General features: G+C 50.2%; 1 protein-coding gene and 2 non-coding genes across 3 annotated transcripts; all 3 read right to left on the bottom strand.

Annotated features, from left to right (window-relative positions):
- Positions 1–1,280: 1,280 nt before the first annotated feature.
- On the bottom strand, positions 1,281–4,377 carry LOC144175325 (uncharacterized). Its single transcript, XM_077704405.1, has 5 exons — positions 3,901–4,377; positions 3,178–3,343; positions 2,517–2,685; positions 1,622–1,764; positions 1,281–1,288 (listed from the first exon to the last, which is right to left on the bottom strand). Exons 1-5 carry the CDS (start codon positions 4,156–4,158, stop codon positions 1,281–1,283), a joined length of 744 nt encoding a protein of 247 aa, XP_077560531.1. The 5' UTR covers positions 4,159–4,377.
- A 7,670-nt stretch (positions 4,378–12,047) lies between these two features.
- On the bottom strand, positions 12,048–12,119 carry Trnaq-cug (transfer RNA glutamine (anticodon CUG)). Its single transcript has one exon. It is a non-coding gene; the product is annotated as a tRNA-Gln (tRNA).
- Positions 12,120–12,126: 7 nt separating this feature from the next.
- Positions 12,127–12,198, bottom strand: Trnae-uuc (transfer RNA glutamic acid (anticodon UUC)). Its single transcript has one exon. It is a non-coding gene; the product is annotated as a tRNA-Glu (tRNA).
- Between the last annotated feature and the right edge of the window lie 9,024 nt (positions 12,199–21,222).

Raw genomic sequence — 21,222 nt, forward strand, 5'->3', positions numbered from 1 at the left:
TCGCGTCGTCCTGCACACCACTATCCCTCCAGAAACAAAGCATTCCCTTCAAGAGCTTTGCAAGCCGATTTCGATTTGTACAGTGCGTCACCCACCCTCTGATCCTGGTTTTCCGTTCTCTTCCGTTTGTACCGCCAATACACTCCCCTCTAACTTGTCTGAGAGGAGGGAGGATGCGCTCTCGCGTGTCGCAACGAAAGGAAAATGCAGATTAGGGATTAAGCCAAAGTGGCTTAAATCCTGTCTAGTCCGCGCCCTTATTCTCTTGATACTTCGCAAAGAGAGTGCGAGGAGGACAGGACATTACGGGAAACCAAAGACAGAATCAACAACCCTTTTCTCCCGAGAACGGGATAAGGAGGGGCGCATTGTTCGAGACGCTCGGAGACGCACAGCGGTCCTCGTTGCAGCAGCAGCCGAGCCCCCGGGCAGCAGCGTCTCGCCTTCGTCACTCGCCGTTCCTCCTCTATCGACCGGAAATCGGTAATTTGATAGCGGCCGGCTGAGAGGAAAACCGGCCGGGCTCGTTGATGGTATCGCGGTCGGATCCTTCCCTTTTCGCGCCGCTCCAGGAGGAAGGGGATATTTGCCTCCCCGCGAAAGTATTTTACGCGTCGACAACAGGACATGCTCGTATGCACTATACGCTGGCTTTTAGGAATGACACTGGCGCGCCCGCTAATAAGGTTGGCTCCAGTGGCCGCGTTGTCCGCGCTGTCCCCCCGGGAGAGCGCGTGTGTGCACACCCCAGCGCCAGCGTCTTCCTCCATCTCTGCTATATTAGAGGCCTGAAAGAGGCTGTTGTTGCTCCCTCGCCCCCTCTTTTCTCTGCCCATAGATTACGCCCGTTGCCTCAGAGGATCTTTAGGAATTCCCTCCCCTCTCGGGCTGTCGCTAGAACCAGAGGCTCGATACGCCGAGGGTATACAGAGAGATTAGGTTACGGGGAACAGGAGAAACGAGAAAGTTGTTTTCCTCTGGAGTTCTTAAACTTGGGAGTAAATAACGCGCGGGGAAACAGCCGCGGTTCTTTGTCCGGCGCTCTAAAAGGCCGGCTCTCTCTGCAGGAAAAGCGCCTCGCGATGCTGGCAACCAGATTCTTCTCCCAGCGGGAAGTCCTGTGCGGCGCGTGCAGGGTTTACTGTGGTATCAGTTCCTGGCGGCGCCGACTCTGAGTGAGTGAAGAGATTTTTTTATAATTTAGACAGGGAACAAAATGTGGTTCCACAAAAGGAGAAGGGTGTGGGGAGAAGGGCCAGCTTTGATACGGAACGCTTGTTTCAGTGTACTGCGAGAAAGCGAAAAATTACGAGGGTGGGCAGAAGAGTGGGAGACAGTACACACAGCGTTCGCGTGTCTTTGTCGTAATTTTACTCTTTCTTGTAAAAGTATGCGGTACCAACTTGCCAAAGCTACCACCCTTGCCTGTTCTAGTGATGCGCTTTTCGAATATACACAAACGCTGGCTGTGGCACTTAAGGATTCAGGACACTGACGACGGTTACAAAAACGAGGGCTGTTTCTACGCTCACATCCGCGCCTGCTGTTTCTTCTCCGGGCTTTGCATGCAACTCCCGAGACAAAGTACACAGACAAGGGGATCTATGGCGAGAAAAGGAACTTTCCTTCTGGATGTGGGGATTAGCAGCGAGGATTTCGTGGAAGTACTGCGAATGCACCGAAAGCAGGGCTCGGTGGCACGGGAACCTCGTTCCACCCAGGAGCACCACGATGTCGGGATTCTCGTTGCGCCGACACTGGAGCCTGCGCAGACGCCGAGCCGCTGTTAATTCGGGGCTTTCTTTGCAAGTCCCTGCCGGGAAGACTCGATGCGAAGAAGCCTGGAGCGCCTAATCTCATCGCAGCTACACGCCGCCTACGGAGCTGAGCATGTAGTATCAGGTGGAACGGCGCAACCTCTTCGCACACGGATCCGGTTTACTGGCGTCTTGTTCGGATCGACCGAATCTTGTTCTCCACGCGTTCGTCTTACTTAAGCTACGAATTAAGTGCGGCCTTTGAGGTATTCGTTGCCTGGCGACACTTTGCGAGAAAAGCAAGGCGTAGGTGCTGGCGTTCTCTTGAAAGGTTACGTTTACGTGGTATAAACTGGTAGGCGGTTTTTACTTCAGTTCTATAAGGTCGCCAACTCCGCAGCGAACAGAACCTAAACAAACTTTCTTGCTATTCACAACGGGAGAACTCTTGTGTTGCGGTACACACAGCACACACAAGAAATGGGAAAAAGAGTAAACAAAGCTACACACATGCCAACTTTTGTATTTAAAACATATTCCTCTGTTCTTCAGCAATGACAGTGTTCCTCTTTTCGCAATGTATTAGTGCCAGAACGACTATACGAGAAGTCACGCCAGGGGCAAGTTCTGAAGTAAAGTAGCCGGGCTTTTGGATGTTTAAAGGTAAGGTAAACGATTTAACTGAGGCCACAAAGCAAATACAGGACATCTCTGAGTTTCTCCGGAACGCGCGTGCGTGCAAAGCAAAGCGTCGCTCACCCAGCCGCTCTGTCCATGCGGCGTTGGCTGTGCCGGGTCTTCTTGTCCTGCTGCGACGCAGTGCCCCTGAAACTATCCTCGTCAGCGGACAGCGACAGAGTCGAGCTGGAGCCCGTGAACGAAGATGGGAACAGGCTGCTGCGGCTTTCATCGGCACACGAGGCCTGATCTGGGACGGTTCAGTCGATAATCGGTTAGCAATGTCATCCGCGCACCACACGTATCTGCACTCATGAAATTTACCTTTGCTCAAAATTCCGCTGAATACAACTTTTATTGACATATAAACAGCGGATGGCTCAAGCGTGACAGCCTGGCCTATTCTTTTGCTGCGGCCATAGGTGAGAGTGGTGAACGCGTCGGGGTGAAAGAGCAAATGGCAGAACTAGCGAGTAGGGTAGGTTAGGTTAGGTTAGGCGAGAACGATCCGCACGATTGTTGTTGAATGGCTGGGGGTTATAAGGGTCAATTAAAATAGCGTTATATAGCCGTTTTGATTAGCGATATGACAGGGGGTGCTGTAGGATGTTTTTTAAATGCCGTTGCCTTTCGTTTTGTCAAACGCGTCTGTTCATCTTTGTCCCCATTCCCTCCCTCCCTGTTTCCACGCCTGCCGGGTCACATGGCCGCAGGCCAGCATGCAGAGCGGGGATGAACCCACCGGTGAAGGCGGCGAATGTGGAACTGGTGAGGTAGGACGAGTTCCGCGCGCTCGGGTACACGATGTCCTCGATGCAGCAGGCCTTGACAGACCAGTCCTCGAGCGATATCTTCTCGGGAATGTCCGGGAGCACCATAGGGCACACAGTCTTGCGACGATTGGCGACCTGCCGCACCTTCCCCGCTGCGAGACAGGCCCGGAAGAAAATTTTACGTATTGCCAATTAACGACGGATGCAAGGTAAAGTTCTTCGTTACCTTGAGCCCGCCAGCGTGGACTACGGCAACAGACAACAGCTCAGACTGTCTCCGTCTTTGTCTTCTTTGCGTCTTTTGCCCGAAGACTAAAACTCAATTTGGCAGTGTTAACACCTCTCAACAAAGAAGAAATATCTTCATCAATGACATTCCCGCTGAAGCAAACGTGTCTTTGCTCTGGTAGTGCTCCAGAGATACATTGTGCCCTGTTATGCAACTGTACGAACGACCACAGCTCTGTGAGACCCAAAAGTACCGCCGCGCTGCTGTCTACTCTGTCTTGTCTACACGCTTCTGTGTAAATCGGCAATGGGGTAACAATACGATGAAATTTTACACGTTTTCGCGTCCTAAGGGGAAGCTTTAGTGAACTGCCTTAGTAACCAAAAACTGCCCCAGACGTGACGTGAGTTGCTTTGCGTTTGCAGATAGATTCCAACAGAAAATGCGTTCCGGCTCTCGTAACAAGCGTCGGCTGCCTTGTCTTACCAGGGCCACTGATGGACGAGAAGGTCTGCAGGAGGGAAGCGATATGGCTGAAGTCTTCGCTGCCGTCCTCGATGGACTGGTCTTCGAACTCCTGCAGCGTCGTCGACTGGCTGAGCTGAGCTGAGTCGGTGGCATCCGGCGCCTTCAGCTGGCGAGGCGAGTCCTGTGCTCGCGGACCCTCCTCGCTGCCACGGGCCTTGGACGTGACGCGGTGCAAGGACAGCTTGCGCAGCATTGCGGCCACCCCGACAGCGTGGGCTGCTGTCGCCGAGTGCGGAGAGGTCGACCGATCTGTGCCTGCGCCGGAATAATTTAGGGCTAAGAAGTAGGCTTGCGACAGTTACCTTTTGTTGTAAAAATCCGAAGTGCGCTTCATATCACGCGCGCATCATTAAGAAATACGTTTATGATGGGGGTATGCGTCGATGATAACTGTAAGGCCCTATCTCGATACCTCGCCTACACGGGCTAGAAGTAAATAATTCATAGATCTCTTTATCTGAGCAGCTTAGACTTCAGATGCCAAAGGTTGCAGATGATGTCTCCATCAGAATCCTAACCGCGAAAACAAAAACGCTTTTCCATTTCAATTTATTTCACGCTATTAAAATCCTGCGCACAACGGTTTTTCAATTAAGGCATATGTTGACAATTTAAACGTGCGCGTAAGCACAACGAAGCAGCTTTTCTAGCCGTACGTCCCGATCGAGCGAACCACTTTCAGGCCCATTTCAGCAATCGTTCGGGGTTACTCGAAATGTTGTAAGAACAACACTAACGCTTCCGGAATAAAACAGGATGCTTACCGTCTGCCTCTAACCTGTCACCAATGGCGGACAGGCTCCATTAAGCAGCGACACGCTCAGATGGTGCGGGCTGTCATCACTTCACTGGCATCGGTACAGTGAGGCCTTAGAATTATTAGCGATCGGGGTGCCCACTCGAAAAAAAAAGAAGTCTGTGGGGGAGGTTAAAAAAATTGGAGAAACGTTTGGTAGTTTCTTATTTGCACTGCTTCAATTTTTCCAATTTTTGTAATTCCCTCTAAGCTTTCCCTCCAGTTGCGTACATTTCTCCTTTGTTTCTTTTCAAGCGTTATTATACATCAGAATTTACTGGCTGCCCAACTCCTTGGTCAATCCACCGCAGCATATGCGCTATTTTGAGAAGCAACTATCCTCGCCATCGTCCCAAGCAATACTGCCGCCGGCACCACGACCACCCCATCACCACCATGATCGTCTCGTCTTCGCCATCACTGTATAAAGCTTTTGTAGAGCTTTTTCCCTCTAGTGAGCCGCATCTATGGTTCGGCAAGCACAAACCTAGTGTCTTCACACCCCATCCTGAACAACACCCTTACTGCGAGCGCCATCCACCAGACCTGCCTCCCCATCTAAACTTTCGCATCGCTTCCTAAAGGAGGGGCTGAACCCTGTCATGGCGTTGACATCAGGTCGACGTAAGAACTTCTGGCGGCCCACTGCCTTCATGTTAGTGAGGGACTCTTGAAGAGATACAGGCCGGCCGTCTTCCAACGGAGAGGTTGCGTCGCAATGGCCCGAACTAGGGCTGTCTAAATGATAAATTTCCCTCCTTTTCTTCCTCCCTCCCTACCTCCCTTCCTCCACCCCTTTCGTCCCGATACACAGCAGTGACCAATCGCTGCGTTCAAAGTAAGAAACTATTACGAAGAACGTGACCCGACACGTGATTTAAACCAAAATTTTGTTCTGCGATGTACCGTAATTCCATTACGTAACGCCAGACGGGATGTATGCCATAGCCCAGGATGCAGTTTCCGTGCTGGGCCTTATCATTACTTTTATTCCCATTTTGATCACAATGATTGATACCATTGTGATCAAAGTTGGGGCAGCGCGCGTCTTGTGCCTTCTTACCTTCGTCCTTCATCTGTTTGCACAAGATGAACACCTACCGACTCGCCCAACTCTCCACATCGTTGCAATACAGATGCACTGCGGGAAGGCAGTCGGCAGTCCATGCCGTTCTTAAGAGTAGATGCGCCGTTGTTGTAGCGCAAGGATCCTCAAAAAACAAAATTCACTCGTCAAATAAGTTTCGCCAGCTAATTGTTTTAGTTAGCAAGAGAAAACAATTGGATGGAGAGGGGAAATATAGGTTAATGTGTCAGTGGATGCCACCAGGAAAGGGTCGAGCGTACAGCCCACAGGAGGGCCGCGTTGCCACCCTTCGCCACCGCTAATTTGCTCTTCTGGCCGAGAAGGACGGAACTACGCTGCAGGCCGAAAACCGCGCGTTCTCGGATGGCTGTTAAGAGAGGAGGAGTGCAGTGGGTTAAACTCGTCTCCTTAAACGTGGTAGCGGAAACAAACGGCGTTGTCGCTGAAAGCCGTTACCGAAACGGCCAACGCGCCACCAGAGAAGTGAGACAGAGTGCTTGGATGCGCGTTAAGGAAGTGCGGAAGGGGAACTGCAACCGACCAGCGTGGTCCTCGGGGCATCGGCCAGTAGGTCGTATAATAGTGCTCAGCAGGGAACTCTAGCGGCCTTGTGGGGAGGTCTTGAAAACGAATGGCTGCCCGGTAACGAATGGTAATCGCAGGCTCTCGGCGCCCCTCTCGACAAGCGGCAGTTCTTCTGACTTGCCGGCCTTCTTCCTGAAGATGCCCATACGTAGGCTTCGCTGGCTCCCGGCGGGCTCTAGCCCTCTGTTTTGTTTACCATGAACCCTCTTTTTTCACCTCTCTCAAGCACGTTTTCCTTACCGCCTAACTGTTCACTTATTTTTTCTCTTCTTCGACTCGACCCCTCGATACGCCAGCGACGTGTATTAGGGGGCCTTTATGTCGATGGATGCAGTCTTGACTTGGTAATTCGAGCGTTCCTTCACCCTCAATCGCTCCTACGAGCCATCGGTCAGCTGCGGATCGATGTCGATGTTAAGAATTTATAACAGCATGCCCAATTCATCTTCGAACTTGCGTGCGTGAGTGTGTTTGTGAACCTTTTTATCGGAGTTGAGAAAATCGAAGACACTTGTAGGACTGCTTACGCGTGGGAGTGCGAAAGCATGCCATTTTATTTCAAGCTATGCGATCCTCCTCGTCCAAGGGTAATAACGTCTTCAGTTGCAACAACGTCTTCGTCTTGAGAGGGATATATGTCTAGCGTGTAACCTTCCCGCCCTATAACGGTTGCGGTGTGTGTCGGCTGGTGGTGGTTTTAGCTGCAGCGAGCACCTGCCTTGTTCTTCACCGTACGGCATAATAATGTCCCCTTGTACACCTTCCTCTGAAGCTTACTTCCGTGACCGGCCACGTTTTACAGCTGCCACCGAGAGAGAGAGAGAGAGAGAGAGAGAGAGAGAGAGAGAGAGAGAGAGAGAGATAGATAGATAGATAGATAGAGAGAGAGAGAGAGAGAGAGAGAGAGAGAGAGAGAGAGAGAGAGAGAGAGAGAGAGAGAGAGAGAGAGAGAGAGAGAGAGAGAGAGAGAGAGAGAGAGAGAGAGAGAGACCTACATTTGTGGTCAGTGTCTTCAGTCCTAGACTCCGCTTGGACGGCCGACCCCTTTTGCGCCAACAAAAGCTTCGTTTCAGGACGGGAGCTGGCCACCGCACCCTCCCACTGCTGGTCGGGGTTGAGGCAAAGGTACGGGGTTGGTTGGCATTCCCAGACAATATGGTATAGTGTGCCTGGGGCTTCGCAGTGAATACATGAGGGATCATAAATAGTAGGATTGATGGCGTGTAGTCGTGTTGGGTGTGGGTAGGTAGATTGTAGTTGTCTCAGGACGACTTCCTGTTCTATCGTGGCCTGATCGGTGAATGGTCGATACAGCTGCCTCGCTAGTCAATAATTTTGAGTTCTGTCGGAGTAGGTGCTGTGAGGAGTGGTTGCCAGGTCCGCTCCGACTCTTCTCGTGGTGCCCGGTGGGCGAGTTCTCGGGCCAGGACGTGTTCCGTCTCGTTGCCGCGAAGAGCAGAGTGGGCCGGAGTACATATGATTTTGACTTGCTTCTGTGGGGGTCGCTGGAGGAGAACCCGAAGCGCTTGTTTTGAAATCCTGCCTGCTTGGTATGCTCTGCAGGCGGCTTGACTTTCCGCAATAATTACTTTGGCCTTTGTCTGGGAGAGGGCAAGGGTGGTAGCCGTCTCTTCAGCCTGCTGGGTGTTAAACGACCGAAGCGTCATACTTAAGATAGGTCGGTTCCGGAGGCAACGACCACCGATCTTTCCCCGTACCTTGCGTATTCCGCAGCGTCTGTATAGACGACGTGGTCTAGGCCTCCATACTGTTTTTCTAATTCAGTAGCTCTTGCGATGCGTCCTCCCTCACAATGTTGAGGGGACATATTTCGAGTATTGGCCCGGGCAACAATTCTGGTCCTTATGGCGGGAGCGATATTGTCCACTGCGAGGTAGACGCTTCAGAGACCAATGCTGTTAGCAGAAACGTCTCCAGTGGGCCGACTGTGTCCTATCATTACCACCGTCATTATGGTTGGTTGGTTGGTACCGAAAATCAAAGGCGCGTACCCACTCTGGGGGACTGGCCAAGTCAGACTGGGTAAACTGGTTAAGAATTCAAACTATGGATAAAATAGTGCTGCGGAGAATGTGAGAGAAGTGATGTTAACAATTTTGAGAACCCAAGAAAAAAAAAACTATAACATACTGAAGTAAAAACCGATACTACACGTACCAGAAAAACAAAGTACGAGATGTGTTTTAATAGGGTAGGCGACCTGATTGTGAAATAAAAGCGTGAAGGGCGCGACAAACATCCCCGTGGCAGAAACCTAAACCCGATGCTCCAAATGACAGTAAATTCGACACAGACAAGGAAAGACCCAGGCGCCGAGGGGAACCTCCAGGAATCGATCTCGGAGAGAGGAGAACCACCGGCAAGACAGCAGGAAATGTTCAACTGTCTCCTCCTCTTGACAAAACTCGCATTGGGCCGAAGGCGCCATCTTTTTCCAATTGCGTTGTTTTCTTCATCTCTCTGGTAGTGAAATCGAGCGTTGGACGGAAACCCGTCTCTGGTAGTATGACTGAAAGGCTTTGTCAATCGCCTTTATTAGCCCCATATATACGCTACTGGAGTACACGTGATTTCTTGCTTCTGTAATCAGCATGCTCAAATAAATTCGTGCGCGAAACAAAACGTTAGGCCTGAGTTCTGGTGCTCTGACGCGCACCTTACAATTGCGTTTGCTATTCTAGCAAGTGATACACATCTAGAGAGTGGCGCGTACCCGAAGGGGAATATTGGACGACGGTTTAGCTGTTTAGTTCAGCGTGCGTTGCTGCAGACGCTGCTGGGGAATGCACCATGCAATAAAGAGTGGATCAATCATCTACATGCAAAAAACATGTGTCCGACCCCCTATGCGTACTTCGAAACCCAGTAAAGTGCTACATACACACAGAATTGCACATACCCACCATGGAGTATTGTTCTCAGCGCCTTATGAGTGATGCTTTCGTACGATATTGCGTGGTTAGCGCATCGAAACCATTAGCAATATATTTTTTTTTCGTTTGTGGACAATTACGTTGCTGATGTTCTGCAGCCCAATTGCATGTCTCCCACATGATTTCATAAACGTGGTGCACCGTGTACCATGTATCTATTCTCGTGTTTGTTGAGAACTTTTGCTTAGTTGAAAAGGTGCGTTTTTTCTGTCTTCTTTACTGTTCGTCGGAGTACTGTTTTCGCACTGTTGAACCAAATGAACGCCAATCAACTCGCCCAGAGGTTTCGGAAGTGTTTTCAAAACCGGAAGGGGGGGGGGGGGGACTCAGGCCATTCGATGATGATTATGATTATGATGATGATCATGGTGGTGGTGGTGGTGATTATTATTTTGTGGTTCTGGAAACTAGAGCGCGCTTTTTACCGTATTCTGAAATGTAGATTTCTTTCCAGAGGGGTCTGCCCTGGCTTTTGTAACTGAACCTTGAACCAAACACCAATTATTTTAAGCAATAGCCCTTTACAGTTCGAACGTCCTAAGTATTGTAATAATGAAAGTTATTTGTTTGGTTAGGGATGAGCAATCGTACCCTCTGCGGAGCACTCGAACCTCGCAGACAAATTAAAAGAGGCCCTTTTCTACACCCCGTCCGTATGCATTTACTCTTTCCTACACAGTACTCTGATAAGTGTAATATCTGCCAGGAACCAGGAACTCTGACGCGTATTATCCGACTGCACAGCAAACTCGGACCTCCCGCATCTGAACCCTTCCCCTGAGCAGGGGGAGATACTTCTGTCCAGTTGTCGACCTGAGGACAAACTCCTCAAATAAAGTTGTCTCTCCCTCTCTCTCACTGCACGCCTTGAAGCGTGATATAATCAACATAGACGCAGTGAATCAAATTACGGGAAGGAAATCATTTACTCGTCCTTGCAAAGCAGCAAAACTATAGTGATGGTAATGTGTCAGTAACTAGTTACAAGAATAAAACAAAAAAAGGCGAATAGGAAATTAAGTAACTATTAATCTTGGCGCACGGGTCAGACGTTCTGGCTAAATGGCTTAGCCAAAGTTGCGTTGGACCACGCCAGCCAGTTTTTTTCTGTCTAATTGTGCCAGTACCAGGAGGGAGGATGAGTTTTTTTGTATTGGAACGGGGGGGGGGTCTCGAGCCTCCCCTCCTCCTCCCTTTTCCGGAGCCCCTCAGCTCGCCCAACTATCCACTCAGTATACTACAGTCAAACCCGTTTATATCGAAATGCAATATGCACCGCTATTAGTTCGATATATCCAATAGTTCGATATAGCTGAACCCGCCTATAACGAACTTATCGTTACAAGTTCGCAATCCGCGGGAGCCCCCCCTCCCCCTCCTCAACTCCACCATCCCCACATGCAAAAACGAACACAGTAAAGTAGCCGTTACCATACCCAAAATATTCCATTTATTGCAAGTATTAAAGCTACTTTCCGACTGAACTGCCTACTTTGCAAAGAAAAAAGCGGTGATTTTTGTTTTCACTTTCGTTTTTGCGGCTTCAACTAGCATAGCATTCTCTACACGAAACATTATTTGCACCAGTTCGAGTCCGCGTCCTCCAAAATCTAAGAAGCATTGGCGGAGCACATTGACTGCCGAAAGCGCTTCATTATAAGCGTCGGACGGCTTTCACTCGCGACATCATCGGGAATGTGGGGGAGCTCTTCCCACAGTTCACCGATGCTGCTGTCTTGGTCCGGACTCGCTGACTGCGCGGGTTCCGTCGTGAGTCCCGCGCGTCGGAAACAGTTACGGAAAGTGTCGGGCGTCATGTCGCTCCGTGCGAGGCGCAACGTCTAAGTCGCAACTCTTGCTCCGTAGTCGCGGCCAATCCACATCTCAATCGCCGATCCGAGACCATGCATTTCGGCAGCCATTCTAGGCGCGCAGAGTTCGATATATCGGATGTGAACTTCGTTATAAGAAATATGTTTCCTATGTATTTCCGTAACTGAATTATTTTTGTTCGATATATGACATAATTCGCTCTATCTGGGTTCGTTATAGCCGGGTTTGACTGTATTAGTGAACGAATGGCGGTGAGGCTTCGTAGCACTTTGGAGAGTACACAACTTCTGGAGTGATCTTGCTCTTGGGTACGCCGTCAAAGCGAGGCTAGCAATGGCTATCAAGTCTTGGGGGCAGAAAGTTGTCCAGATGGGCGCGCTGGCAGGAGGTGAGGGACGGCAGTCCAGCCATCGGCGACGAAATGGAGTCTGCAGCAGCTCTGAGATGGTGTGACGAAGTACATCGTTCTATCTCTTCCTAAGGAAGATTTATTGGTCAAGTGAAGTGGGAAGGGATGATAAGATTCACAGTATAGCCAGAGTCCGTCAATGCTTCAATACAATTAAGGACTATGGTATAGCTTACAGCTTAGCTAGCAGTGCGAGTCTAAAAGGCGCGTACAGTGTGCGAAGCGGAACCCTGAGCGCGCTCCACTTGTAGCCGTTAGGTGCCACAAGAGTATACCTGAATTATTGAAATCACTTTCATTTGAGACAGAAAACATACTCTCGCTTGTGAAAAGTAGCTGTTCTCCGCTGTTAGGGGGCAAACAGACGCGTTTATGAAAAGCGGTAATGTTTCGCGTAGAAACAAACAAATAAAAACGCAGGTCTCACCGAGATTTGAACTCGGATCGCTGGATTCAGAGTCCAAAGTGCTAACCGTTACACCATGAGACCGCACCTTTTCCGTCGCCGGGAATCGAACCCGGGTTTCCTGGGTGAAGGCCAGATATCCTACCCACTAGACCACGCCGGATTTGTTGTGACGGCAACGATAACTTTATTTAAACATAAATACACAAAGTATGTAGAAGACTTCAAATTTCACCTTGAACGAAAAAAAAAAAAACCACAAGATTCTAGAAGAAAACAACGCTGCATTGTGCCCGGTAAGCATTGTGTCTGTGTTTTCTTCGAACCTCCTGTGTTTTTTTTTTTGTTCAACCCGAAGTTTCAAGTCGACAAGAACCAACCGGCCCAATGCCAAGCAATTCTACTGTATGTAGAAGGTAAGCATTATTCATTAGTAGCTAGGATAGCAGACGTGATCGGTTACAGTTTTTTTAGTAATAAGGTGGCAATGAACATGGTACGAAGGAAGTGAACAGAAATCAAGGAAGCATAGACATTTTTCTGTGGTACTCAAAGTGATTCGCTGGGTCTTTTGAAAAACACAAGACAATAAAAGGAGAACATCGACAACAACAACAAAGGCTATGACATGGCGAAAAGAAATCTCAGGGATTCATAAGCCGGCGTCAATCTCTCTTATATATACATGGAACCGAAAAGATTGATCCAGCAAGGTCAAGGTGCACTGACCCGTTAAGCTCTGGGCATTTTGTATGGGCCTATAGATGTTTACACGTCTGCGCCTCTCCTCGTTTGTCTTGCACTTGCTAAGAGCGTAGCTGCCTCGGGCAAGCGTTCTTCTAAGTTCCGTGTCAGAGCCATGGTGTTGCGAGTGCGGTAATCATCCATTGTATACTTTCCGCAGAAAACTTCGGGCTGTTGGTGGAGGGCACGTATACTGCACCTACCCTAGCTTTCCAGAAAGAGTGGAGGCCTATAGCGAGGGTACAGCCACGAGGATGGTCCGCCGCCACGAATAGAAACTTGAGACCCGACCAGGTGACGCGCCTTGAGGTTCGAAAGGACGATTGGGTTTCATTCCAGAAATACATTTCCGTGTTGCAGTCGAGGAAAACGTGTTCGGCAATCTCCCGAATTCCACACAGTCTGCGCCCCAGTGAAGGAAGAAGCCCGCTCCTACGGACGGGCCTTAGTTGGCATAACTGCTGCGTCAAAGCTGGAAAAGAAGTCTTTAGTGCCGACTCAGATGGGCTATTGCCTAACTTGCTTGAACACTTCGTCTCCACCCTGAAGGGCGAAATGGTAAAGAGGTGGTGGTTGTGTGTGTGCTACCTAGTCCAATATGATTACGAGCCAGCACATCCAACGAGCCAGTACATCCAATGTACCATTACATCCAATGTTGATTGATTGATTGTGGGGTTTAACGCGCCGACGCAACGCAGGCGATGAGGCGCGCCGTAGTGGAGGACTCCGGATTAATTTTGACCACCTGAGGATATTTAACGTGCGCTGAAATCTCGTACACACGGGCGTTTTTGCTTTTCGCCTCCATCAGAAAAGCGGCCGCCGCGGCCGGGAATCGAACCCGCGACCTCGTGCGACATCCAATGTTGGATGTGTTGGCTAGTTGGATGTAACGGCACGATGGATGTGCTGATATACGTTTGGATGTAAAGTTGCTCGCTGGATGTGATCGTACATTGAATGTAATGGCTCTTTGGATGTAGTTGCTCACCCCTCTGAAGAGGGAGGGAGGGTCTCTAGTAAGTCGCCTGAGCCTCCTCAAGAGTGACAGTGGTCGATATATAGTTGCACAAAGTCCTCAAGCCAGAGTATTTAATTTTTCCGGTCTAGCCATCTCGTTCGCCAAGCAACCGATGTGTGCTCATCGTAATGAAGGTCAACTTCATTTAACGAGTAAGGCGTGTCTCGATACACTTCTGTTGCATTGGTAGCGAAGTGGCGATTAACTTTTCGGTCCTCGTCGTCTAGCAATCCCCACCACTACTCGGTAGAGTGCGAATGAAAACACTTCACAGAAGAAGAAAAGTTTACAAAGTTGTGTTCGACATTCCTTCAAGCAACCAACCGTACCCCCCGGCTCTCCGTCTCCGTTCTTTCGAGGGAGAGAGGGGGCTACGTTTCCCGGTGAAACCCGAGCCCTGCACTTGCTGCATGTGGTGCCCACTCCCGCTCCCCGGTACTGCCATGAACCGTACGTCAGTTCCTGCTGCAGGTCTGCTCCATTTTCTGGCTTCTGGGAGTGTTCTCCTTCACCTTCCACGAATTTTGAGTCAACGCACTCCCCACCCCCCGTCGATTGGGCTCAATCACAAATTTGAATATGCGTTTATTTTCCCGTGCAGTACATGAGCGGAAACGTGAAAAAAAGCTGAATTAGAGCAGTTTGACTGACTTATCGGCCCGTTGATCAGTGGCAGCAAATGGCAACTTCCGCGATTTGTACAGGCAGTCTCGAAAAAAGAGAAAAATATATACAAATGATATCCTCATTATCAGCATGTACAGCCGGTAAAAGGCTTGTCTATAACACAGCGTTCGTACTCTCAGCCCTGTCCTGCCCCGCCGGAGTGGGATTTGAATAAAACTACTGCGGAATTCTGAAGTCTTAGCCCTTCGCTTTTTCCTCCGACATGTTTGGAACGAGTATGTTTCGGCAGTTTTCGGATGTAGCTGGTTGAAGTTGAAATCGCTGTTATAGACAAGCGTTTTACCGACTGTACGTATACATTCTCGTGAGCGGAGAAGCAAAAAAGAGAACAAGGTAGAAATGCAGGGGCTACTATTGTCTTGTTGCTTACTACAAGAAAAAGGGGGGAAGGGGTGGTCGGCGGAAGGATTGGTCGACAGGCGCAAAATAAGGATTTATACAAAATGTAGTCTCAATATTCCCCGTATGGCACAAACTGCACCCCTCAGAGCTCTCAGCAAGTTAGGATTCACGTCAGCGGAGAAGCAGAAAAAAATCAAGGTAGAAGTGCAAAGCTTACTATAAGGTAAAAAGATGGCCAGGAGATGGCGGGGTAGGGGGGTTGCTGGTCGAATTGATCGTTAAAAGTATGTTTGGTCTACTTAAAAGAGATAGAGACATCAATAAAAGTAGACCGTACTAGCAGGCACTTCAACAACCGAAATGGGTGATACGCAAATCACTTTGCGCAAAAACAAATAAGAAATAACACCGAGGCAACCAACAGTCACTGTTTTTTCAGCGGGGTTCGTTGAACGTCCCAATTCTGTGGATGTAGTTTGCGGACAGAAGGGACCGTGCCAAACCTCCGGCGTTCTATACTGGTGCGCATGCGCATTGCGATGAAGCACATCAAGATTTTCTAGGTTGTTATACCGCTTCTGCCTTTCTGTTTTGTAGCCTTCAATTATCTTTACGTCCAAAAGTTTAAAAATTCGTATTATACTGTTCGCGCGGAACAAACGTAAAGTAGGCGCTAAAAATTTGAGGTTGTATATGGACCGTAGAGCCTTTTTGTAGAACATAAATTGAGTTTTTGCTTACGGTTAGGCTAATCGCCCAAACAATTTGGGCGATTAGCCTAACAAGTTGCTGGGAAGGTTGGGAAAGGTAACGAAAACTGCACCTTCCTTCAGTGCCAAATAGGCCCAGCCGATCTGGACGTTTTTATGTTAATGATCGTAATAACCTCTTAGCGAAAATGAAGTCAACATACCTTGCGGGTTCTGCTTTTCTGTTTGTCGGCGCGGAGAATCGCTCTTTTCTATTAGGTGAGAAGCTATGGATCCGATGACGGTGCTAAAAACTGATACTTCTGATTGATTGTAATGTTTAAGGGGCTGATGCAACGCAGGCGATGAGGCTCGCCGCAGTGGAGAGCTCCGGACTAATTTTGACAACCTGGAGATCTTTCACGTGCGCCGAAATCTCGTACACACGGGCGTTTTTGCTTTTCGCCTAAGTGACACTTCTTAGTGTTACTTCTGTATCTGCTCGTACAGCCAGGTGGCGGAGCACGTTGAAATACCGGTAAGACAGGCTCATCAAAGAAAACACATCGTATTGACGGAGTCACAAAATCCTCGATGAAATCGGCAGTGTTCAATAGCGTCACAAACTGAACGCAATGAAAGGGCAAGGTTCGTGCACAGGGGTAAAAAAAACGCAGGCGAAAGAGAAAAATAAATATTGGCACGAAATATAACACAACCCTAAAAAAAACTAACATAATCATTTAACCTTCGTAGGCATAAAGTTACGGCGTCGGCTACCAATTATAGAGTTTACATGGTCATCCAACTGCACTCAAATTTCACCTCAACCAAATTTATTTTTAATGTGTAGTAAGTACCACCAAATCAGCTGGGACACGAGTTTTAGCTTCGTGAAACACCTCGTTAATCAGTCAGAAGCGCTTAAAAAAGCTCCGCCGCAGACGACGCTTCACCTGCTGGCGGATCGCGTAAACAGCCATGACTAGCCTGTGACGCTCCAGCTGGCGCAGCCTTCTTCCTCTGGCCAGCCACGCAGCTGGAAAACAGTTCGAGGTCTGCTGCGAGCGGTTTGCCCATTTGCTGCCCCGTGCGCGCCTAGAGCTTGCGCACAGGCTTGCTCCCAAACTGCTGACCGTCCGGCCGCTCGCTGGACGGCTGCAACGTCACTTCAATGGCCGCGCTCTCCTCGATTTCGGTTTGAAAATCGACGATTTTTGCTCATTGCTTGCGGCGTCCACGCGCGTAATTCAGCTGTTGTATTTTTAATCTTGCTTTCTTTTTTAGCAGACTATACGGAAATAGTGTTTTCAAGAGGTCTAACTTTTGAGTGCAGTTGGCCTTTAACTGCACTTTTTGAGCAGACTATACGGAAATAGTGTTTTCAAGAGGTCGAAATTTTGAGTGCAGTTGGCTCTTAACTGCACTGCACGCCTGTTCAACTTGTATAACCTGTGCGCCAACAAACAGAACATAGTGGGTATAAATCACGCTACTCTATCGTTAGCAAATATACTGTGACCCAACTTCGCATGCGTGAGCTCGTTCCGTACTTAAACCGGCGCTTTGCTAGCGTGCTGCTAGTGTACAACTGTGGCGGTGCCATGGTCACCCGGTGGGCCTGTCTGCACCACTTGCCGTTTCCACGGCGGCACTCGATTTGGACTGATGAAGTGTTGTGTGTGTAATGATTCCTCGTACCAAACAACACTTTCGCGTCCAAAGGAAGACATGGCGCAGCGCACACTGCCCGCTACTCTAACAAACCTTATTCGCTGAGTTGAGTCAGGCTGCGTTGAATTAAGCCTAGAAATGTAGTTATGTTAGTCGTAAGGCAACATGGCATTACGCTTTGGAAGAAATGGCACGGTAGATGAGGTGAAACTGTATATGTACTGGCTAAAATTGGATGCAACGACACAGCTTTGGACGAAGTTGCTCGATGGATGTAATGGCACGTTGGATGTAATGGCGCATTGGATGTAATGGCACGTTGGATTCACTGGCCAAAATTGGATGAATTTTCTTGATGGATGTACTGTCAGGATGGATGTGCTGGCACGATTGATGTAATGTCACAAAATTGGATGTTTCTTCTCGTGGAATGTAATAGCATGATGGATGTGTTGGCCCCGAGCGTGGTGAGGGCGTGTAGCGGGAAAATCTGTCCGACTAGGATTCATCAGTCGCTTGTGGGGAACTCTCACTGGACATGAATTGACCCGACGAGAGCTGGGTTATTTTCCACTAGACAACGCCAGAGGCGGGGCCGGACCGCTTACAAGCAGTGCAGATGAGCGAAGCGGTGAGGAAAATGGCACGTACACAGTAGCTAAGGGCTGCTATAGTTCTAAAGGTGTGTATTGAATGCAATAGGGGCCTGTGATGTTGTCCTTACCACAGTCCCATTCTATCCGCTAGGAACAACCAGTACCTTTGAATTATTATACTCAATTTCATTCATGAGAGAACACTTGCCCTAGATAAAACATTACGGTTGGTTTCACGACTACAATTATGGAATGTATTGCGAAAACAACATACGCCGGTGCAAGTATGCTACTCTGGGCGTATTTAGCAAGTAACTAGGGCTCAAAGCCTTCACACGCTCTTTTACAAAGAATAAAAATGTGGACATAGGATATCTTCACTCAAAATATTTTAATTTCTCAAGAAACCTGCAGAAATTCAGGGAATTGCCACTAATACGTAGCATTCTTATTCCGCTTGTCTAGGGTGGCGCTGCGGTCGCCCAAGGGAGCGGACGTGCCTCGTTGCAGCTCCTGCAATTCTGGCAATTTATGCAGCGTAATCAACAGTTACCGAATTCTAATTGGTACCAGGGTGTGCGCAACGGTGCGGGTCATCGACCGATACCGGTATCGACCAAGAGGTACGAGAATTCGACTTTTTTTTGAGCTTTGAAGTTCTGCGCCGAACACGTTTTGCTAGGCCTTAGGCTTAGCTGCGAGTTCGGCCCCCGGGGCGCCCGGCCCCGGCGTTAAGCCTAAGGCTGCCTAACCGGCGAGAAGGAACAAGATGGCGTCGCCACCGGCGATGGAGGTGTGCGATGCCGAGGAACCCAGCACGAGACCGACGACGACCGTCGGCAGCATCGAAGGTAGGACATTCGTTCAAGTGGAAGGCCGCGATGTGACGCCCGGCGAGTCGTGCGGCTGGATCGCGGCGAGCAGAAAACTACGAAAGACCAGGGAGCAGCAAGGTGAGCGACCTCTCGCCGCGGAAAGGCAATCTAGACCGAAGGAAAAGGCTAACTTCGTCAAAAGAGTTACCGCAAATATCAAGAGAGAAGCCCGCATGCCGGCAACGATACCTAGAGAAGACTTCAAAATCGTGATGAGGCCTAGGGGAGGCCTAAACGTGGCTAGAATAGAGGCCTCAGTCATCACGGACGCCGTCATGGCGGCCGCAGGAACGGCGAGGGAGTCCGAGAGAGAGGACATGGTTTGCGTCAACGCGGCGCAAAACATTCTAGTAGTCAGCACGCCGAGCGAGCAGAGGGCAGACGTATACGCCAGAGTCAAGTCTCTAACTCTCGGGGGCATGGCGTACGAAGTTTACGCGTACCGCACCGTGCCCGAGGGAACAGTGAAGGGAGTAATCAGAGGAATTTCAATCGAGGAAACCCCAGCAGACATCAACGACGCGATCGTGACGAAGTACAACCCGTTGGCGCTCGAGGCACACAGGATCGGCAACACCACGGCGGTCATCGTCCTCTTCGAGGGACCGAAAGTGCCGAGGTACGTGAAGTACAGAGCTGCGCTACTAAAGTGTGGACTGTACAAGAAACACCACGAAGTGTGCAAGTGATGTGGTAAAGTAGGACATAGAATCGACGTGTGCCCGAACCCTGAGGCCAAGGTGTGCTTTGCGTGCGGGGGAGCTAATCCTAACACGGAGCACGAAGCCACGTGCAAACCTCGCTGTAAGCTGTGCGGCTGGGCGCACCCGACCGGTGAACGCACGTGCAAGAACATGTTCAAGGTGCCTTTCGTTGTCACGAAAAGGCAGTGGGAGCGCAAGGCAGAAGAGCAGCAACAGCAGCAGAAGGAAAGGCTTCCCAATGCGTCGGACGTCCCGCCGTGGCACGCGAGAAGGGAGTCGCGACGGAGAAGCGAGAGCAGGCAACGTAGCGCCAGTCGCGGACGGAACGCCAGCCGACGCAGAACCCCGTCGCAGCGTGGTGAAAAGATCACGTGGACAGAAGTAGCCAAGGGCGCAAGTAGCGGGAAGACGCCGAGCGTCACGCAACGACAGGGTAACGAAGAGCTCGTGACGAGGAGCGAAGCCATCGAAATCATCAAGGCCAACAACGAAAAGATCCATGCCAAGCTGAAGGAGCACGACGAGATGATCAAGAGAATCAACGAAAAGCTTGCCATACTACTAGAAGCACTAGTGGCAAGCAAGCCGCCAGAGTCCCAAGCACCGAGAAGGGAGCCGACGCCCCCGAACAAACCAAGAGAAGAGAAGAGGGAGGTCGTCACCGAGGAGGAGGCTGCCAGAAGCAGCACCGACGGCGACAACGGCCGCCCGACGGAGCCCAGCCATAAGAAGAGAGTCGTCGAGAACACCAAGGAGAGAAGGCTGCAGGCGAGACTCGACCGCATGGACGAGGAGCGCGAGCAGCTGGCGCGCACAATGAACGAAAAATTCAACAAGCTAGACGAAAGACTCACCTCGGTGGAACAGTCGATGCAAGGAATACAGAACGGCATGGTGCAGCTGCAGGCCCAGATACAATCAGTTATGCAGAACGTGGAAGTCCAGATAATCGCCAAACTACAACAACTATGGACCCAACACCAAGCAACAAGCCAACCCCAGCCGCAATGAAGCGCCAGAAGCCAGAGAAGGATCTCCTGATCTGGCACTAGAACTGCAACGGCTTCGCGGGAAAGAAGGAAACGATCATCCAGCACCTAAAACACGTAGAAAGGAAACCAGACGTCATCATGCTACAAGAGACTCTCAGTGCAGAAACGCCAAAGCTCCCGGGCTACCGAACGCACGCCACGGCAGCAAAGGTCCCGAGCGGTAACAGTGAGCGCAAGAAGGGCGGCCGTAGACCGGTCGGCGGGGTGTGCACCTTCGTTTGCAAGGGGCTTGCCTTTGTCGAGCACGAGTTGGCCACCGGTGAGTGGACTGACAACTGCGCGGTGGAGGTGATCACCGGCAAGAAGGCGAGGGAGAACACGCTCGTCGTAAACGTGTACAGCAGCCCGATGCACAGAAAGCAAAGCTTCCGCACGCTCATACAGAAAGCAGTGAGTGTCGCGGGCAACGGGACAATAGTGCTGTGCGGGGACTTTAATGCCCCGAACTATGAATGGGGCTATGACAAGACGTCCGAGAAGGATACGGAACTGCTGCAAGATGCTACGGACGCGGGATTGACCCTGATCACAGACCCGGCATTTCCCACGAGAACGGGGACGTCGGTGGCCAGGGACACAACCCCGGACCTCGCGTTTGTAAAGATCAGCGACGAAAGGGACGCAATGTGGAAGAACACCGGGACCGACCTATAGGAAGCGACCACATGATCGTGGAGGTGCGGATTCCGCTCGGCCACAGCGCGGACCGAGGCAAAAGAAAGCACAAATACACAGATTGGGAGGAGTTTCGAAGGAAACTACCTGCCCAACAGACAGCCATAGAAGACATCGAATCGTGG

The sequence above is a fragment of the Haemaphysalis longicornis genome, unplaced genomic scaffold, assembly GCF_048455015.1.
Source record: "Haemaphysalis longicornis isolate Haplotype H1 unplaced genomic scaffold, Haemaphysalis longicornis Haplotype H1 scaffold_3, whole genome shotgun sequence".
NCBI classification, from domain to species: Eukaryota; Metazoa; Arthropoda; class Arachnida; order Ixodida; family Ixodidae; genus Haemaphysalis; species Haemaphysalis longicornis.

Coding starts and splice junctions, on each gene's coding strand:
- LOC144175325 (XM_077704405.1), bottom strand. CDS start 4,158: ATGCTGCGCAAGCTGTCCTTGCACCGCGTCACGTCCAAGGCCCGTGGC. Junction 3,344..3,900: donor AGACAAGGCAGCCGACGCTT/GTTACGAGAGCC, acceptor AAGGTGCGGCAG/GTCGCCAATCGTCGCAAGAC. Junction 1,765..2,516: donor CGCATGGACAGAGCGGCTGG/GTGAGCGACGCT, acceptor GCGTCTGCGCAG/GCTCCAGTGTCGGCGCAACG.